This window comes from Barbatula barbatula, assembly GCF_947034865.1.
Source record: "Barbatula barbatula genome assembly, chromosome: 12".
In the NCBI taxonomy this organism is placed as follows: Eukaryota; Metazoa; Chordata; class Actinopteri; order Cypriniformes; family Nemacheilidae; genus Barbatula; species Barbatula barbatula.
Window position 1 is genome coordinate 22,442,290 of NC_136775.1, and position 16,518 is coordinate 22,458,807.

Here is a 16,518-nt window from a genome sequence, read left to right on the forward strand (position 1 = left end):
ATGAGAAATGTTTATTGAAATCCTAAATAATATTGACTATTGACTTTACTCATGGCAAACATGAGTTTTAATTTGTGACATTGATGAGATCTCTTCTCCTGGACACATTTGCAAGATTTCTAGGGACAAAATATCTGAGATGCAACTCAAGCAAAAGTTTCCATTTGCACTTTAAGTACAATTTGATTTGAGTACTTTTTTGGCGCCTAGAGTAATACCAGACAATTTCTATGCATTACAATCTAGCATGGAAGAAAGCATAGAAACCCTAATTCTCTTTCCACAAACCGGCGATAGGGAAAATGTTTATTGGGTCACTGTGTTAAGATGCCTTGCAGCAGTATCATGTACAATTCTGGATGTTTTCTCAGCAAAGACTCATTTCTTTTCCCACAATTTGGCCGCTGACACAGCCCAGAGCCGCATGTATAACAGGATTAAGACAATCTGCTACTGAGACTGATAATCTTATGCACAGGAGGAGAAATGGCGCACAGTTCCTCTTTTCATTTATTTATCTCATACATTCATCTATTTCACGCACGTTTGCCCTGGGCTCTGCGTTCCAGCACGCTCAGTGAGCCGCTAAAGAGATGCTGAGTGCTGTTCAGAGACGCTAACCTCACTGTTTCACCTTTCCAGACACAGCCAGACAGCCATTAATCAAACTGAAATAAAGATTTGAGTCGACCGTGCTGCAGTGTGCCAGAAACATACACAAACATGCACATCGGGGATCTTCTGATGGACAACGTGTCTCACATTTCAAGGTGTAATCTTTTCAATGACTCGTGTTTTGTGGAAATAGTGCAGCTGAGTGTTAGTGAGATTACAGCAATTTGAAAGGTTTTAGTGTGATGGTGCTGATTTCCTTGTGTCAAGACAAACGTCAGTGACTGCTATTGATCGGGCCAGTGATGTGAATATTAGAAAGCAGCATTGATTCAATGGTTGTTTGAAACATTGGTTGACAATGGAAAAGCCACTGTAGCATTAGCAATCAGTGTTTTGAAGCTATAAGTCAATGCAACCAATTATCTGTGGAAGTGTGGGTTTCAGGTACCAATAAGAAAGAAAAAAGCATGCAATCTCTTTCACATCGCAATTATTTCTCCTATTAGGTTTTACTCGTGTGCATTCATCATATGCGATTTAATTTGCACAGAAAAAAACTGAAAAGGAAAATGGCTGTAGAATAACGTGGAAATGACCTCAAAGTGAAAATATGACCTCAGTGTGTGATCGTATCGCATATGAAACAGCGTGATCCATTGCACGCAGAATTGCTTTAAAATGACCAAAATAACCAAGATGGAGGGGGCACCATGATGTGAGGCTCAAAGCGCTTTTCACCACCTCCAGTGCCAGACTCCTTTAGCTCAGTCACCATGTCAATCAGACCAGTGATTCATTTCAATCAGTCCTTCAGGAGTTCTGATGCAGTACGGCCGGAGTGCTGCGGCTTTGTGTATTTGATCTGCTCATTCAGTTTAAAGCAGAGATTAACCAACAGGCTGACAGCACTTGTGTTATAGAGAGCAAATGTGCTCGTGCACTTTTCAACCAGTAAAAATTCAGACGTTCCTGCTAGATTTACATTGAAAGAATCACTCAAATTGAAAATCCCGTCAGAAATGAGACATTACAATGGTTTATGAGGGGCTTTATGCAAAAGCGAAATCTAGACAATGAAATATTTAAGAAAAATGTTTTAGAAGTGTCAATACTTTTAAGATGATTATATGAATTACCATGTCTTTTATTTACACCTCAACAACTTTAAAACATAAAAATTCCCCAATATTTCCATGCTTTCATTGAGAAAATTGTGTCAAATATATTGTATTTTGAAATAGGATAGCATACATATAAACGATTGACAAGTTTCCAATGGGCAGAATGTGATAAAATGTTGACCAAACCAGATCTTTTGATTTCTGTCAAGATTATTTGTATTGGGCATATTACAAATAAAAAAGTGTTGACATACCAGAGTCAATCAGAACATAATAAACTCTCTTGTCATTTTAACTTGGTATTTAGAATTAGTAATATTCATATTATTTTTAATTAAATTGAATACTTCGATATGAAACACAAAATGTCTTCTTTGGTACGGAATGTACTAACACTAACATGAAACGTTTGATGTTTAAGCTTCTGTTTTACATACAAAAGTGTACTGTACGTTGTGATAAAAGTTACATTAACTTTTTAAGCCCCATAAAAGTAGTCCATACGCCCTTTGTGCTATACTCCCAGTCTTCTGAATTGAAACAACAAACGAATTATGTAATAATTGTTTAAAAAAACATAAATAATGATTTTTACTGCATAACAATTCACATTTTGGTTTATCTGACACCGAGAAATTGTAAGGAAAAAAATGTAATATAGCTCACGAGTCTTCCATTATAGTTGAAAAAGTCCATGTATCATTATCAAGCCAAGAGGAAGTTTCCAGTGAGAAAATGACTGGGCTTGTGTCGCAAGGATGTCAATACTGACAGTGCGAAATGTTCAGATTAAAAGAAAGACAGCTACATTACTCAACAGGGATGCTGAATATTGATCCTCAGTCGGGATCAGTGATCTAAAGTCTCTTATTATCCAATAATTACTTTTGCATATCCAGTCCTTTAAGTAGGTGCACACAAACCTCGCAGCATCCAGAGATAGGATGTTTATAAAAAGCGCTGGAACTGATGATTTTTGTTGTTGTTGTAATAGTCCGTATCCCTGGCAGTGAGGGAACTGGACAGTACAGCCACTGACCTATAGGCTTATCCACTTTCCATGTAAACATGTTCTCTTAATGCTGAATATCAATCATACATTATGACCCAAAACCCCATTGTAAACTGCTTACAGTTTTCTTAAAGTTGCCCCTATAAGCTGACTTGTCCTCGTGGACAGCAACTCTCAGGTGTCTGGTCTCACAGATGTTTCTGGTTTGTCACTCACACGGGTTACATCTGTCACGTAGGCTGTCGAGCGAACTACCCAGTGAGGGTGTTTTCGGCGTTTCAATGTGTGTCACGGGATTGTATTGTGTAGCGCAAACGCAGGCCGCATGTAAAAGGATGTTTAGCATCATCACTCCCCTGTGTGTTGTTGCCAGACAGCTCAGTGCCGGGCATTTCCATTGCTAATCCTACCCTTTCAGATGCAGTTAACACAGGCAGGCCGCCTTTCCCATACAGCAGTCCATTTAGCATATATCTCGTTGACTTTAGCAGCACTCAGTCGGTACGATGCATGAATGTTAAAACCGTGATGGTTGGAAAAGTGCTTCTGCTCCATAATAGACAGCTGTGTTCAGATGTTTCAATTGAAAAAATAAATCTTGCTGCAGTCTGATTCTTTATACAGGTGAGCACACGGAGGCATTAAAAGGCTCGTTTACAGTTTCTCGTATACATACTTAAACAATATGTGGAGCATATAAAAGGACGAACGACTGGACAGTCAGTGAGAGAGGACCAGGCCTGGATTTTAGGTTGTGGTGTGTTTATTTACGTTTGATTCTATTCATTAAAAGTTATTTTATGTTAGCCGGTTCCCGTCTCCTTCCCTTCTATTGAACCTTGTTACACAGTCCTTTTAAGAACAAGATGTTTTTTGCTCAGTGGTTACAGCAAGCGCTAGCAACACCAAGGTCATGGGTTTGATCCCAGGGCATTGCACATACATACATACAAATATATAGTATGATGGCGTGTAAGTCGCTTTTTGCTTTGGATAAAAGTATCTGTCAAATATAGCCTCATGGTACCTTTTATTTCTGATTGTTTAAATGTTGCGCCAATTTGTAAAGATTATCTTGATAGGCAGGCTTTTGGCCGAGGGAACGAGTGTGGCACTGTCTTTTTTAAAACCAGCTAGAAGGAGCTATTCTTTGAAATGTTATTGGAGCTCGTAATAAGCTGCTTGCACAAACGTCATTGGATCTTTTTTGAAGACAGCCTTGTCTAATAGTTAATGGCATGCCATCAGTTCACCATTGATAAAATCGAGCCATTTTGGAATGAGAAATGATCAAATAATGGCTTTCAATCTGTCATTGGGAATAAAGATAATCTAAAACAAATGATGTATGCATGTGTCTATATATTTATCTGGGAAATTGTTTTAACATTCAAGCATGTCACATGTCACCTTTGAATTTGTGCACCATTATGAGCTCCGTTGACTTTTTCACATTGTATTGCTAAATGTGTGAAGGTTTATGTTTTGGGGCAACGTGCCTTGCCCTTTGAGGATTGTGGAAATAGTAAATCCCCCCGCCAGCTTTTAGCCTGTGGTTGAACTGCCCCTAAAGACTTCATTAAAAAAAGTAATCTGTCAGGCATTGTGTTTTGGCGTTATTTAGTTTTTCTATGTACTTCACCATATATTTGCTGTACAGTGTGAGTTTTTAAGAACCTTGTCTATGATGGTAATCATTGCTAGTTCTCTTTGAGAAATGTGATATGTCGGTAAAATTTCAAATTATTTAATTCCTCCTCATATTGCATTCCACAAGCAAAGCTAAATTTTTATTTTATTATATTATGAAGTTTAAAAAAATGAAGCCTATTATTTGTCATTTATTGAGCATGTTTTGAATTGCCCCAGGACTCTTTGCGATAGCATAAAAATGACGGGAGGATTATGTCCGAAATTATTGTTACATCTGATACTTTATTTCTGGTTCTATGAGTTTGACTAAGCAGATCTCCAATTAAAAGAATCTTTTTTATGTTTTTAAATAGTTTCTTAAAGCTACTGAAACAGGGTGAAAGCAGTGGAGCTAAACATTGTGTTGTGCAAAACAGTGACGACTTTCAGAATACTAATGAAACTTTTTAAGAATTATACAGCTTTATTGTCAAATGTACTAGCTTATTGTGGATGCATTTACAATAGCTAGCAAAACCTGATGTCTAAAATTGATCACGTGCCCTTTGAGTCAATCTGGTGAAAGAAAGATAGATTTAAAGATTGATCACTTGTGTGAAACAATGAGGGGATTAGAAATGATTTTTTTGTAAGTGTTTTAACTCCTCCCAATGTAGTTGCAACTGCACTTGATGTTAACAAACATTATTTTAATAAGTATAGTATGAGCACAGGTGGAACATGTCCTTACTTTCAGGAAGGCATTAAGAAATGTTTGCTGAAGGTGTGTATCGTTAAGGGGGGCATTTACATCTAAAACTCATGTCCTGTATATATATTATATTTGTGGAAAACAGAGAGCCTCGACTCCACGGCCAGTATGAAATGCGTGCATCATCAGCGCTCGTGGCGCTTGCTTGTGCATCTACTGTCCAAGCACAAAAACGCGTAAACCACTGAACAAGTGACTTTTTAGTCATAGGAAAAAAGGGTAATGCCCTGCAACAGCAAAGTGACCTTCCGCAAATGACAGTTTGAGAACCGCATACTGTGAGAGCTGGAGTCGAAAAGCAGACTAGCCAATGGACGGACAAAAAAGTTACTTTTGCACTACATGCACTTGTTTTTACAGACTTCCAAGTGGCAACAATGAGCAGAGAATGAGAAATTAGCAAATAAGTGCCTTTGTGTCTCATATAGTTGTGTGGTGCATTTGAGAAAAAAACATGGGTTCTCAGTTACTCTGGCAACATCATGGTCCTTATTATTGCATGAGTTAACCACCCAAATTACAACGTGAAAGGGTTTTTGAGTACTCTTCTGTCTTATATTTCAAATGACATAAGAAATCACCTTGATCTGTGCTGAAAACAGTCGGCTTCCCTTTTTTTGAAAGGTAAGTGAGATGGGAATCGGGGAGATTTAGGAATCGAGGCCTACGAGGAGGTCCGGCAGGAAACATTACCTCAAATTAAGAATGCCAAATAGTTTTAATTAGACAGAAAATAAATAGACAAAAGCGGAAAATGCTGGTCCCTCGAATGTAATTGGGTTTTATTGGTCTATTATCAATGGCACCCTGGGAGCAGTGTTTCAGCAAACAGAATTAGGCTTTTATGGCTCGTCCTGCATTTATTTCTGTATTTCTCATCTCTATACTGTTCATGCACATAATCTCACACTGCTGAAGTGACAAATTTCCATTATGCACAATGGTAATCCTAATACGATCAGCAAAACCCCAATACTGTAATAGTTTTTATGTTCTACTACATAAAAAGAATGTGTGTTTTTTTATGACAATCCAAAAATGTATTTTAAATAAAATGTGCATGTGGCAAATGAATCATGCGTAACTGTCATGAAATGCATCTTGATTCAAATGCAATATTTGTGCAACGTTTCATACAAGCTCATTACATGAAATGACAGCGTTCTGAAATGTTTTGTGACCACCAACGTAGAGGTACTGGGCAAAAACAAATTGCGATCATCTTGTTCATTGGTTTCCTCTCTTTGGCCCTCCAGGCTCTCCGTACCGAGATAAGATCACCATCGCAATCCTGCAGTTACAGGAAGAAGGGAAGCTTCACATGATGAAGGAGAAGTGGTGGAGAGGCAATGGCTGTCCAGAGGAGGAGAACAAAGAGGCCAGCGCTCTGGGTGTCCAGAACATCGGTGGCATCTTCATCGTGCTGGCAGCTGGACTCGTCCTCTCTGTTTTTGTGGCAGTCGGAGAGTTTCTCTATAAGTCCAGACAAAACGCACAGCTGGAAAAGGTAAAGCAGCATTTTCACATTCCTGGACTGCAATGAACATGTGTCATCTGCTTAAAAGCTTTGAGAGTTGCTATGGAAATGTCTTTAGAGAAAGGAAATCACAAATAATTGCTTTATCATTTTGTGTTTCATCATCATTGTTATTGAGGGTTATATTATCCAGCCAATCAAATGATGACTTCATAACCACTGATGTATCTGAGGCTGAAAGCAAATCTGTTACAAATCGATATCAACAATGATACTGTCTGAAATTGCCTCTAATGTTGTGCTATTGAGAGCAAAGCGTGAGGTATGTTTCACCCGTAATATTTTACAGACAGTGCCGTCCGGAGAGCAAACAGTTCTTCTTGATGTAAGTCTCTGAAGACTAAAGGGTTTGGGTTTAATGGCTGCCATTGTCTCATCTCACCGCAACAGATGTCATTTCCCCATGTTCACTTCACTCATAAATCTGCTGTACGTCTTCAGCGTATGAGGATGGCAGTAATACAACAAATTCATCTGATGCTTGAAATATTTACACACATTGTGTCATTCATGAAACACAAGCAAAACTAATTTTAGTGTAAATCGTTCATAAAGTTATTCTAAAATATATTTTCGGATTCATGAGAAAGAAATGTATACCTGCTCCATACCACGTTAAATGGTGCGCAAAACCACACGTAACGTTGTGTATTATTTTAGTCAAACTGATGACGCTGCATGTTGATGCACTGTGTATTATAATGATATTTCACGACTTCTTTGGCCCGGTCTTTAATAATTGTTTACCTTTTAAATTTGGGTAAAATGCAGAGCTCGTCACTGGCCTTGTTTACACAGCCGTCCAATCACATTGGAGAGGAGGCGGGACAAACACTACATTGACCAACCATAATACACAACAATGAAGAAGTAAATATTAATGGTTTCTGCATTTTAATATTCAGTAATATTCTTCAAAACAAGATACTAGTAACGAGTAGGCTAACTATTGCGGATATTCCAAATCACAGCAACCAACGCATCTCCCGAATAAGCCGCAGTGCCACTAAAGCTTTCTCAGGCGCCACCAGCTGCTCGTTTTCAGGTCGTTTTCAGAAGAGCACCTGCTATTCATTTATTGGTAACCACATAGCCTATTAGGCTCTTATGAATTTATGCAATATAATGTAGCCAAACGAGAGAATGAAGTCCAGAGGATCCCATCATTCCTAGATACCTAATTTGCGTAGCTGTAATTCATAGGCGTGGATTACGCTAATTGTGAATGAGTGTGCATGCGCGCCCTGTTTGTGAATGATAGGATCTCATTTACATACACACGTTTTACTACAAAATCTGTTTTACGCGCAAATTACTCAGAATTTACTCATATATCTATAAATGTTTCATGAATGAGGCCCATTATCTCTGACACACAAACTGTATGATGTTCAACACAATTAGTTGATGGACTGAAATATTGCCCTTGAGCTGTGATTTCACTGTTGCTGTCCATGTTGACTTCATCATTTCTTTTGCTTATGCTTTTGTATATCTACTTACTACTACTAAAAAAATATGTGACATTATGTCGCCATGAAGTGTAACAGCCGAACAATCCACTCCGTGTTTTTTTATGATGTATTAATAAATCAAAATTGACTTATCTCTAAAGATATAGTTCACATTGAGTTTCTTCTTTTCCATGGAAGAGTTTTGCTGTGCGATTACATACAAAGTGATTAATATATTTGCATGTAAAAGTATCCAAAATACAACATGAACTAACACCCCTGTGTAAGAAACAGACGGATATGCAAGTGTTGATGTAATTATTGGGTAAAACCTTTCTTCAGGTATAGATAACATAAATGTGGTTGGTGTGAAAAACCGTTATTGAAAATAACGAATGATAAAAACGTATATAATTGATCAAGTGATGTAAACCTTTGAGTTAAGTATACTAATTGTATAAGTCAAACTCAAATATGAATATGCTCCTTGTTCAATTTAAAGATGTTAATTCAACATAAACAGTTAAAGATCACATCTCATATTAATCTTGAGAGCCTTTACAGTAGTATTGCATACATCGTATCTTCGAAGAGTATTTAGTTTGATCACATGTATAAAAGAGAGATACAGCTCTATGATTATTTCCAGGAAAACACGAGTTGCTGGAGTCTAGTCTGGGACTAGTGGGGAGAGCAGGATGGAACTTCAGCACGAGCAAGCAACTTATCATCATATGACTCCCTTCGTGTTTTGTACATTATGCACGTACACAACGATTGCCAAAAAAACACAGACGTATGACTTAGTTTGACTTACCGTGTGCGGTTCATGTCCGGCATCTTTTAGCGCTGGGACCGCACCATCTATCAGTTTCAAACATTCTCCAAATACATAACATTCATCAGCGAAATGGCGTGAACAAACAGACACACCTAAACTTACTATCGCAAGAGTAACGAGCTGCAGCGCAGCCCATTTTGTTGCAGTGCAAATAATCTTGATGTTAAGCGGGTCTGGCTTGTCGGTTGGCTTGTGGACGGGCTCTTTCTTTTTCCTAGTCGTGCTTTTCTGGGAGAATAGCTAATAAAAGGAATAGGATCCCTTTGACGACACAAGGATCCAGAATTATACAAACTTTCCAAAAAAAAGTTGGAGTGCATCACGTACAGAAATACTACGTCATATGTCCAACTCGTTTTTTACACAAATTGACCATGTTAAGAATGAGAAGCCAGCACGTTGAACAGTGTAAAGAAGTCAGAATGCATGACATAGCATGATACCCAACCTTTAAGAAGGATTTCCAGTTCACAGCATGCTTTGCATGCAACTGCATTAGGAGATTACATTTTGAAATTTCATTGTTTTATGTGTTTTTCAGTTTCAAAAGACGTGTTAGGGCATAATGTTCATTTGTCTTGGAGATTTACAAGACTTTTTGGGGTTACCATTGTTTAAAAGAGTGGTGCATGCGCTAAGCCTTTGGGGGGGGGGCACGTAAAGTTGTTTAAAAATATTGGAGCTAAAGCTTCTGGTTGTATTATTTAGCACTGAGAGCTAATAGTAGAGCAGATGGAGAAGGTATTATTGATGATATTCTGGTTTATGTACAGTATATGTTGTTGACCAGGAACAGGAAATTATTGCTGCTATACTCGTCTGAGAACGTTTCAGTCAAATATCACATTTCTAAGATGTAAAATGAGATTTAACTTTGCTGCTTAAATAGAGAAAAGTCATATGGAAATGAGTGTTCATGTAGGATGTACGATCAGTAGCAGATTTTCAAAAAAAATGTGCATCTGATGATTGCCACTATTTTCTAAGATTAGGAAAGAGGCAAACGTTTGACCAACAGTCTTGCTGCTTTAGATAAACAAAGGGTTTTATTATGTGTTGTAGTTTTTTGCATGTTTCAAAAGAATCACAAAAACAGACAGTTCTGAGTTTAAATGAATAAACTTGCTAATAAATGTTTTCAGTTTAGCATCAAAAGTATGTGTGTTATTTTAGGAGTAAAACTTCTGTTTACATTACCTATGATGCAATAATTAGTTCATGCATTAGTTAACTTGGCTAATAAACTGTTTTCAGAATATACGAATCATAATGAATCAGTCCCAAAATAAAAATTACCCCAGCATCATGTACTTCTCATCATGCCATGCCAGATCTTTCTTCAGCTAAACATAGATTTGTTTAAATAAAAAAATTAAAATAATACAGAAAGTATTTGCTATACATTCTAATATTATGGCACATATGTAAATTCAGATGTTATTGCTTTTTAAATGCCTTTACATAGGTGCATATACTTGTACTGATCTGGAAGGGCATGAACATTTTTAATTTTGGGTAAATTATTTTCTTTATCACAAATTATATTGTTTATTGATCTTTTAGCAGATGCATTTATCCAAAACAATTTGCATTGCATTTGTTATACATCTGATCAGTATTTGTGTTTCCATGGAATGAACCCACAATCTTTATCCGCTGCTATATGCGCAATTATCTAGGTACAGGAACACTGTTGTTCATTGCTGAAACAACTTTCGATTTAATGTATTAGAAATGTCTTAAAAATGTTGAAGTGATCAATTTTAATGAGAGTGAATAAGAGTAATAAGAATAACACATAGAATACAAATATGTTGCATAAATAATATATCCCAAAAATCTCTTTGTGCCTAATTAATTGTCAATGATGCATGGAAATTGTACTGGCATGCAGGGCCACCTAATAGAGCGTGATGGCCAGAAATGGCTGCAACATATACTTTAAGAGTAGACAGGGTTACACCTGCATCAAAAAGTTCTTGGAAAACTGCAGTTGCAGATTTCAAAGGCATATCCAAACACAGAGTGAAAACTCAAATCTACAAGGCAACCTACAGTTTCCATACCTTTGTGCAGAGGTGTAGAATTGGAACCTTGGATACATATGCCACCTTGGCCACATCTGTGCCATAGCATCCAGCCCATAATGAAGCTGGACATGAGAGTAAAAATCAAAGACAGTGCATCATCATCATCCGCCAGGTAAACAGATCAATCTCTGCCGACCAAACCATCTCCAACTTTGCTCTACCACTTTGGAACTGCCCTCAGAAACAAGGAGATAACAGCTGTAAAAGCCCAACTACGTTTCCTCCACATCCTTCTTTGCCCTTTCTTCTGATAAAACCCCTCCGGTCCGCCTTCGGCCAATAAGCCTGTGAGCGAGTGTGCTTCCCCGACACCCACACTTTCTGAGGCGGATCATTGGTAGCCACCCACTCTTTCTGGCACTCACTGTCACTGGTACACTTCTGTGGCTAATACTGATGGAGGCCCTGCATGGCTTTGTTGGCAATGTGGGAGCCTACAGAGATGACGCCAGTGATGGATATGCAGGTGTCTGGTCCACCTTGGACATCACCCCATATCCTTGATCTTTGTAGTCCTGATTATTCAACTACTTTAAGGTCTGTGGTGTGGCACTTCCCAGACCTACAGACCCTCTCATGCAGATCGGAGAAGAACGGAAGGCTGCGGGAGGATTGCCTGCTTCGATGCTCACCACATCCACTACCTCAGAAGTGGATATGCGGTGCACAGGACTCCCCCTTGGGAGTGTGCCAAGGTCCAGTAAGAGAGAGGGGGAAGCCAGGGAGGGTAGAGAGGTGCCAGAGCATTTCTCTACAGCCTCCACAATACCAATCTGCAAGCCCAGTGAGTATTGGTCAAAACAGACCAATAATAGGGGTTTCATAAAGTTATTGACTAATCGACAATCCTACACTTAAAGCTTATCCCAGTCATGTGAGTTTGACACTATACCATTAAGAAGACAAACGTTCTAACCATGGACCAGCGCGGGACGGATGTCATCCCCCCCTGCTTCTGCAGGATTCTTTCCCACCCCAGGCTATAATATTTTATTATGTCCTGTTACTGCCCACATCATTCACCATTTGTCCACATTTTGTCTGCAACATTCACTATTAGTTTCTTCAAGCTCATCTTTTAATGAAAGATTTTCTACTTGTTCGGCATTTAATAAAATATGACAAAAACTACAAATAAATATAAATAAATACAAATGTTTTGCATATATGATTCTGTGTCACCGTGGTGCTGTGTTTGTTAGTCAGCTATGATAAAAAGTGTCTGCTAGATTAATAAATATGTTAAATCAAGAGACATTGTTCTAGGATTTGTTTGTCACAAACAATGTTGATACCATTTTTGTCATTTCATCGATAAGTGCACGCCGTATTATGCATGCCAGGCCAGTGGAGGGCGATGGTGCTTTGTAAAGAATCACAAAGTGCCTGCGAAAATATCAGTTATAAGCCAAAAGTTATTTTTATTACCCTTGGTTGACATACCTGTATATATGCTTTTAAAATCTGGCGAATGAAAATATTGTGTTTCCGCTGGTCTGAATGGTGCAGTAATAACTATTTTTGCTGGAGAAATGTATATATAACGTAATATAGAAATGCAATATAAGAAGCAACAAGCTTAAGCATATGTCTCCATTTTCACTTAATTTAATCTCACTGATATCTAGTAGAAACAATTGAGGTATTTTAAGAATCTCTTTAGAAGTTGTCTGTAGCAGGGGGCCAAATTCTGCTCCTGGAGAGCTACCATCCTGCAGAGTTTAAGCACACCTGAAATGGCTAATCGAGGTCTTGTGCACAGAAATAAATTGTTAATGTTCCTATATTGTGGAGGATGGCGCTGTGAAGAAAGTTGATCTTTGGGTAAGACCACTCTGATGTGAATGCCTAAATAGCACCTTTTATTTGATCACTTTTATCACAAATGTCTAGATTAAAAACACTAACAGCTAATTCAGTAAAAGCTAATTTGATTACACCCAAATGTAAAGCATTTTATGTATTTCTGAGTTTAGTGTATTCTTTACACTTTATACTTTTCTTTACACTATCGTGCAGTTGAATATATCACCATTTGTTTCTTGTTGGAAAGTAGGGGTGTGCTTAATTGACCATGCAGCCATACAGGATATGAAACTGAAGAAAAAACTGCATTAATAAATCATGAAGCATCCTGGCAAGAGGAAGCAGTGAAAACTGCTGTGGAGTTATGATGCCTGCGTTGTGCATCCAGATGGACAGCAGCATACTCATTACTTTCCGTCTCGTCTCTTATATTTTACCCCTTCCACCCCAGCACCCCACCCCCTATACAGCCCCCACTGACCCCCTGTCCTTCACCTTCACAGGGACTGCAAGTGTCAGTTTGTGTCTTTACAGGGGTTCTTAACCTTTTTAGCTTTACCTTTTTCTGTTTCTGTCTTTACAGAGGTCCTTCTGCAGTGCCATGGTGGATGAGCTACGGGTTTCTCTCAAGTGCCAGCGACGACTCAAACACAAGCCGCAACCACCCGTCATGGTCAAAACAGATGAAGTAATCAACATGCATACCTTCAATGACCGAAGATTACCAGGCAAAGAGACCATGGCCTGAAATGGACACCAGTTTGCTCTTTCTTGAGCTTGGAGGAGAAAAATCACAGGGGTGAAATTCGGTTGGGAAAGAAGTCGGTTTTCTATACGGGGAGGGGAAGCTTGTCATTTCAAACAATTAGTTACGGAAAACAACAACAGAAACCGAAACATATTTCCTGTGGAAATAACTTGAATTTGGACAAAATTTTAGTTACCTCATCGCACCAGATCACCACCAGAGCCGAGACTGATGGGTGTCAGCGTTCAGGATAACTTTTAGCAGGAAATACACACAGCTAATGCAGTGGGATCCAAATATACAGTGTTTGCCAGAAGGTGGTTTGTTTGCTTACTATGTTCATATTATTTGGTTTAATGACAAACTGGGCTGTTGTCTGTCCGTAGAGCAGATGAGTCCATTAGAAAGAACACAGAGACTTGCAGGGTCAAGAGAAAGACCGACGTTTAATACAAACAGTACTTGTGCAACGTTTAGGAGCGAAACTACATACACAGACAGTGCAGAACCTCTCTGACACAATCAGTCTGCAACAATCTTAACTGAGGCGGTACAGCAATATCACTGAAACCATTAACCGTGTTTCTCATCCGACTCACAGGACAACAGGCAATATATGACTTTAATTTACTTGCATTTTACACCTCGTCAGGCCAGAAAATGTATATTCTTTTGTTTATTCTTCAAGTAATATGTAGTGAAGGAGTTCTACTACAAAATAACTTGTCTGGGACACAGTTTACCTAAAAATCTAAAGAGAAAAAAACGAGGCCCCTTTTATTGTGCTTGACTTTCTCATTCCTACAATACAGTACATTTACATTTACATTTATTCATTTGGCAGACGCTTTTATCCAAAGCGACTTACAAGTAGTTTTATACAGTGGCACATTACTGCAGAGCAATCAGGGGTAAGGTGCCTTGCTCAAGGGCCCTTCAGTCATGACCTGCTGGCACTGAGATTAGAACCGGCAACCTTCTGACCACAAGCCCAACGCTCTAACCATCAGGCCACACAGCTGACCACAGCTGACAGTACATGTATAACAAAAAATTATAAAAATGAACCAAGTATTATTTTAATGAATTGAAATAAGATATCTTTCATAGGGGACTGTAAATGAACTGACAGTAAACAAGTAAATGACAGTGAAAAGTGATATCAATCAAACTGCAGTCCCGTATTTTTTATTTAGTAATAATAAGTTAAAATAAAAAATCCACCTACTAACACAATAAAAACATTTTTTTTAAATATTCTTCTAATAAATTAGGTTAAATATATTACAGTAATACAGTTTCGATGAAGATTTGTTTCTCATGAAAATGATCCAGTGAATCTGAGGTACTTAAATTACAAAATATTACAAAATTGTTCCATTAGATTCTTGAGGTAAAATGTGAACCTACATTTTCTCTTCAGATTCTGTAAGAATTCTCTTCAAAAACTGGGCAAATCACCATTACTCTTGCAAACGTATTGCAATGTATTATCAAAACGTTCACCATTTTTTCAATGATGGCTACAGTGACTGCAGATACAAACAGTTATTCATTCTTATTTTATGGCAGTTTTTTAAATATCAAATAGATTCATTTGAATGTGACATTACATGTTTGTACTTTTGTGAATTTGATTTCTGAAACAGAGTCTCATATCCACTTGTGCAAATGTAAGATTTCTATCAAAATAAGGTGTTTTGTACAATTAAAGAAAGTCAACATTTTGTAATAATTTTTATCAACACAAATCAATCATTGACATCTCTCTCTCGATCGATACGGGGGGTGGCCACCCTGTGAAATTCCCCCTGGGACACGCCCCATGTGACGGAAGACATCCAGGCTCATATAACAGGGTTGATGATCGATACCTGACGTGGACAGAGCACACGGACGTCCACCTTGGAGGGGCAAGTGCTGAGCATGCCTGGATGTGTTGATGTGACGCATTTTGGACAGATCCTATTTTTATCATGTTAAAGGAAACCTATTTAAAGAAAGATATTTTTACTTGAGATAACTAGAAATGATAAACTTGTTCCAGAAATGTGATATATACATATATACAAAGTGGACTACTAATATTGCTTCTTATTTGATGCCCCGATTTCTTATAGACTGCTAGTACTCAGTACTGAGACGTTGTGTGTAAATGGTTTAAAATGGATAAGATGTATTTAATGATTTTTGTTCAGATACAAAACTAATTTTGACCATATTGTGAAAACAAAAACAAGTGCACACAGTTTACTGTCTAAAATTGATGCACAAGTTTAAAGGAAGTCATTAAAAAAGTCAGCACACTTGGCTGTGGTCTTGTTTCTTATTCGCTTTGCGTTTTGGTCCAAAATGACACACAGTATGTTGAATGTATACATTTATCAGTATGTGTAGTTCACTTAAACTTGATCCCCTGACCTTGGATGGTTGTTCATGAAGTGCTTTTTATATCACACAGTCCCACATAAAGCGATAGACTTTCAGTAAGGAGAATAAATCATGTTTATTCAAGTGAGGGTAGCATGAATTGCTAGATTTCCTATAACATTTTTTCCTATAGCAAGTGTAAATGCATGTCAAAATAAAGTTTTATGCATTTTATCTAAGATGAGAACAGGAGGAGACTTCTTAATGTTTACTATTCTGTTGTGTTGTTATATTAGTGGTTACCATTTTTCAGACAAGTAGAGCATTTGCTAAAGAGGAGAATATATAACTCAATATAATTATCCTGGAATGTTGCTTTGATGAGACGGAGTCACCATGGTCATGTTGTTCTGTCATGGTAACATTGAGCATTGCAAGCCATATTACAGTAAATTGATTTAACCTAAACTGAACACACAGCACCTTTTAGTTTGTCCAAAGCATCATTTTTTCTAGTTTT

General features: G+C 37.9%; 1 protein-coding gene across 1 annotated transcript in view; it reads left to right on the forward strand.

Annotated features, from left to right (window-relative positions):
• Nucleotides 1–15,933, forward strand: part of grik2 (glutamate receptor, ionotropic, kainate 2) — a 130,805-nt gene extending 114,872 nt beyond the window's left edge. Inside the window, exons 15-16 of the mRNA XM_079468568.1 lie at nucleotides 6,409–6,659; nucleotides 13,464–15,933. Of these exons, the coding sequence (XP_079324694.1) occupies nucleotides 6,409–6,659; nucleotides 13,464–13,628 (416 nt within the window). The 3' untranslated portion in view covers nucleotides 13,629–15,933. The remainder of the gene's footprint in view (nucleotides 1–6,408; nucleotides 6,660–13,463) is intronic.
• Nucleotides 15,934–16,518: the final 585 nt, after the last annotated feature.